The sequence below is a fragment of the Montipora foliosa genome, chromosome 4 (assembly GCF_036669935.1).
Source record: "Montipora foliosa isolate CH-2021 chromosome 4, ASM3666993v2, whole genome shotgun sequence".
NCBI lineage: Eukaryota > Metazoa > Cnidaria > Anthozoa > Scleractinia > Acroporidae > Montipora > Montipora foliosa.
In genome coordinates this window covers 45,695,081-45,700,080 of record NC_090872.1, presented here as the reverse complement: position 1 = coordinate 45,700,080, position 5,000 = coordinate 45,695,081, and the positions used below count along the sequence as shown (strand labels likewise).

At 39.6% G+C, this 5,000-nt stretch overlaps 1 protein-coding gene across 1 annotated transcript in view; it reads left to right on the top strand.

Moving 5' to 3' along the window:
* The window catches only part of LOC138000855 (uncharacterized), a 46,345-nt gene that overhangs the window by 40,443 nt on the left and 902 nt on the right, over positions 1 to 5,000 (top strand). Inside the window, exons 16-17 of the mRNA XM_068847527.1 lie at positions 2,329 to 2,466; positions 4,029 to 5,000. The exon at positions 4,029 to 5,000 is cut by the window's right edge and continues 902 nt beyond it. Coding sequence (XP_068703628.1) covers positions 2,329 to 2,466; positions 4,029 to 4,390 — 500 coding nt within the window. The 3' untranslated portion in view covers positions 4,391 to 5,000. The remainder of the gene's footprint in view (positions 1 to 2,328; positions 2,467 to 4,028) is intronic.

Below are 5,000 nucleotides of genomic sequence, written 5' to 3'. Positions count from 1 at the left end.
TACATGAGTAAAGTTATGTCTTGCAATCTCCTATTAAGAAGGCTTGGTAGTTTCGCACGACCTAATAAGTTCTTATACGTTTCTGAATATGAATTATAAACTATCCTTAGTGCCCGCTCTTGAAAACTCACATAAAAATTGACATAAAAAAATCACATAAAAATCGCAACTTACAAACGTTTTGCCCCAGAAGCACTGAAAGGACATGAGATAATGTTGAAATGAGAAAAAAGTAGGGTAAAGGTTTTGTTTACTTGAAATCTGATTTCGTTAAAAAGCTGCCATCGGCTACAATGGGCCATAAACAAGGGTCCACAAATCTCTCCTTCCCGCCCATTTTTTTCTTGTTAATGCCGCTATCCCGTTCTTCTTTACGTTCAAATGGACGTTGCATAATATTAAACTCTTCGCAATGGGCAACTTTGATGTTCATGATTCTCAGCATCTCTCAGCATCTCCACTCAGTAGCTATAGTGACCATTTTTTTCTGTTTTGCCTGTTCTTGCGTCCACGTATCAGTATAAAGTAAACATTGTTCGCTTTGATAATCCTCAGTGTTTTTTTTGGAAAAAAAAAAAGAAACAGCTGGGTTAGGTAGATGAATGTTGTTCGTGTCTCACGATGCACTCACTGTGTGAATTGAGTCCGAAGTTTCGACTTCTTTAGTTTTCTTTACTGCTAGTGTCCATCAGGCGATGAGGTCAATAGTCTGCGTATTATGGAAAATGTATATCATGGAACAAATTGGAGTATGTTGTTTGAGACGCGTCCTTGTGACGAAAACGACGAAAATAGAAATGCCGAAATAAGATGAACATCACACAAAGGTGATAAGTAATGGTAATAGGACTGAGTGGAGTCCAATTCAGTCTGTATTCATACGAGTCATAACAAAATCGCTGGAGTCCGGTTTGTTTATCACGAGTATGAATGCAGATCGAATTGAACAACATGAAGTCCTCTTACCAATTATTTCATAAAAATTACAATGTCCGAGAAAAAAAGAAGAGTCAAGTTATGAAAGAAAGGGAAAATTTGCCTTAAAATACTGACAAAGGAGGCATAAATTGTTTAATGTCACTCTGAAAGAAAGAAAGCCCCAAGTAGGGTCGTACCTCTTGTTGAGCAATATATTTCATTGGCCTTATAGTGTCGTACTTCCTATTGTTTTCTGTGCTAAATCCATTGTTATCTTTGTTTCTTCTATTCTTCTTTTGGCCAATCCTGAAGTCCGTTCATTGAGGTACGACACGACCCCAATTTAAGAGTCTGTACACTGTTTCTATGGTGATTGAAACCAAGCTTGTGATTGGTTGATTTAAACTACAACTTTAAATGCGTATTAAACTGTACGATAACAATAGTCCGATAAGAACTTGGACAACAACTTGGCAAGTGCATTAGTGGAAAACAGGAGTTTTTTAAACCGATCACAATCGAGGAAATTGTAATTTTTTTATGATTAAGGATCTTTTCACGGTTTTAGATGCCACCTTGACAGGTAGGCAAAGAGAAATAGGAGTGTTTGCATGGGAATCCGATGTCAAAAAAGAACCTTGAATGCAGAAAAAAATGGGAAATGGTTAACCTTAGCTGCTAACCAGCGGATTTTACTGACAAAATTTGAGGATCCTATCTGCACTAGAATTGGCCCAGCGGAATTTTAAATTTTGCCGTACAGTTGCTTTAAATTTACGCTCAGTCAAATATGCTCCTGTGGGAAAAAACTGCAGACAAATGTAAAGGAAATTTTATATTTCGTTGGGCAAATTATAGTGCAGGTTGGACTCTCAAATTCTTTTCAGTAAAATCCTACGGCAAGCATTTTACGTTTACCATTCAGGAAATTTTCTACATTCAAGGTTCGAGTTATTTAAACGCAGATTCCAATAGAAACTCTTATTTCGCACACATTTCCCTACCCGTCAAGATGGCTTCCAAAATCGTCATAAGGTCTATGACGTCTTTTGCCATTCATAACTTGGCTAAAAAGGCAGTTTACACACGAAAGAGCCATTTGTGTCAGTCAACGCTGGTTAATTAGAGATATTACGACAAAACTGAATTCCCGTATCCCGCTGCGTTTTCCTTAGGATTCTCGCACCCGGACCTCATAAAAACAGGAAATCCCGCCCCGCTCGTTATTGAAATTCCCGTTTCCCGCCCTTGTTTCAAACTCGCATCCCGAGTATCACCACAAAAGATAGCGAAATCCCGCATCCCGCCAAACCTATTGTGGACCCTCATAAACTTCAATTAAAAAAAAAAAAACAACTTCGCTGTAACACATATTAACCGCGATAGTTTTGGGCGACATTATTTACACAGAGATCGATGAATGTACCAGTGGATTACATAGCTGCCACCGTTCAAGGGCTACATGTACAAATACTGCTGGATCCTACAGTTGTTCCTGTGCGAATCCTTTCACTGGAGATGGAAGAACTTGCATCCATCCTGTGTCAGGTATCCACTTTGGAACCAGCTTGCTTTACTCAAACAAAACAGTAGCAAAAAAATTTTTTCCATTATTTCCGAAGCTCAAAGTAACAATTGCCTTCAGCTCTTTCAACAAAGTTCGTGAAGATGAATTTAGACAGAAAGTCATGTGTGCGCGCGCCTTGCTACCCCTTTATGCTATTCATGAATATCCTTTGAGTTTTATAAAATGGTAGGTTTTGGAGAGAAACCTACCCACTGTTGCCTTCACGCTTGTTTGGAATGATTCCTTTACGTTTTTGTCCATTTGTCTAACGTTTAAAGAAAATAGATAAGTTAACATCTTCTTTGGCGTAAAAGGCCATGTATACCTGAAGAACTGAGAGACAAGTTAAAACTAAATTAAAGGCATTTCGATTCCGCAACTGTCAGTTTTGGGACCGAAACAAAATATTCTACTGTTTGTTACCGCGCACAACCTGCCAACAGCCAAAGCGGAAGCCGCTTTTTGAGCTAGAAGCAGGCACCTAACGTGAAGAAATGCAAAAAGCTGTTCATTTTGGAAAAGTCGAATGCACATACGCCCAAAGAAATCCTCCGGCATAATTAGTCTCGATAAAATCAGATCTTTTTCGCGTCAGCACTTAATTGCCCAAAACTCTCCAAACAATAAAATGCACTTTTTGTGGAAAGGTTTTTTATCTCGTTCAGATATCGGGATACTTCTTGTGACAATATTTACGTTCTCGTTGTTGAAATATCTGCTCGCTTCCGCCTATCTGTTATTATAACTTGGATAAATGGTGGACAGTCGCAAAAGTCTGTCATGAAGGACTCTCCATGAGTGAGGTAGGGACCCAACCTAATTTACCGAAAGCTAATAACATGATTTCCAATCCAATTAGGAAAACTCACTGATCAAATTGTTTTGAAAAAAATATAATTTGAATTAGCGGAGACGGCAAGGTAAGTGCACTTCGGTCTTTGGGAATAATTAGGTGAAGGTAAAGGTAAAGGTAAAGGTAAAACCTTCTTTAACATCGGTAGTTCCTTTACCCTCGACAGCGAGGGTATTCTCTCTGGAAGCCGGAGGTGCGCTCATTTTACTCCCCTCTTTCCATCAGGGATCCGTTTTAAGGGTATTCAAAGCTACTTTAAGCTAAACTGAAAGGAAAGAAGTCGAAACAGGGATGTGAGATCCGGGGATCGAACTCAGGACCTCTTGCACCAAGGCCGCGCACTGACCGACTGTGCTAAACAGCATCTATTTTCAAACATTTCTGACAAAAACAATGCTTTTCGTTTTAAAGCACGCCTGTTATGATTTCCTTCCCACCCTTCAGAAATTCGCAAGCAAATTTGGGAATATCAAGAGGTCGCTCTGCATGGCTCTCCGTGAGTTATAAACCGAGCAATTTCACTGTTTGGGATCTGTTGTCAATCCAAATCTAATTTTTTCCAGTATGTCAGAAACGAAAAGTAAACGGTAATAGACAGAAACCGACCAACGAGCTTTATCCTATTTATCCTGACTTTCAGTATGTCCGTGACCACCGTGCGTGAGTCATAAGTTCCTGTTTCTTTCTCAGAATGCTGGAATTACAACACGTTGAGCAGTTTTGACAGAAAGGTAACTTATTATGGCAGCAGCCGCTGTGACAGTGGAATTGGTCCGGCGTGGTATCGATTTCAAGGTGCAGCAGGTACAAGAATGCCAACGTCATGTCCACCAACATATCGCTGTAATACTGCTGCACCAGGGTGGCTAAATGGAGGGCATCCAAGTGTCGCCGACGGTCGAGTAAGCAAGACGGTATGCTTCCACTGGAGCGGTAGCTGCTGCAACTGGTCGACTACCATTAAAGTCAGAAACTGCGGTTCTTTCTATGTTTATTATCTTAATATTACACCAAACAGTCACTGTAATCTCCGCTATTGCGGAACTGACTAGGGCAAGTACCCGTGTGACATTCAAGAAGTTACTTTTTTTTTCTTTTCGTATCAGTAGTAGACAGCCATCTTATCTGTAAACAACGAATACTGAGATTTTAAGTTTTAGGGTATCATTATCATACTTGTGAAATCGCGAAAATTTAACTATGACTGGCAATACTATTTTAGACCACATCGCTTTCGAAATTTGGACTGAACGGTTTTTAATTTCGCGAGAAAAAAAGATCCTCGGGAAAACAAACCTGCCTTGAAGATAAACGACGATTATCCCCAACAGTCTTTTCTGAACTTCTTTTGCAGACCAGATCCAGAAATAGCTATTACATTATAACAAAGAATATTTTGATCGACGTTTAGCTAAGTGTAGATTGCCAACGCCTATAGGAGTAAAGAACATGTTGTATAACAAGTGGAAGAATCATTGAATAGGGTCATGAAACCAGCAATTTCTCACCTCATTCCGTACGAAGGCAGACATACTTTGGGACGTGGGGTAAGGGATGCGGAGTTGGGTGGGAGGCAGAAATCATGAGCACTGGAAGAGATAATAGAACCAAATAAATTTTCTGTGACAACATATTTTATGAAACAAGAAATATAAGTGACAG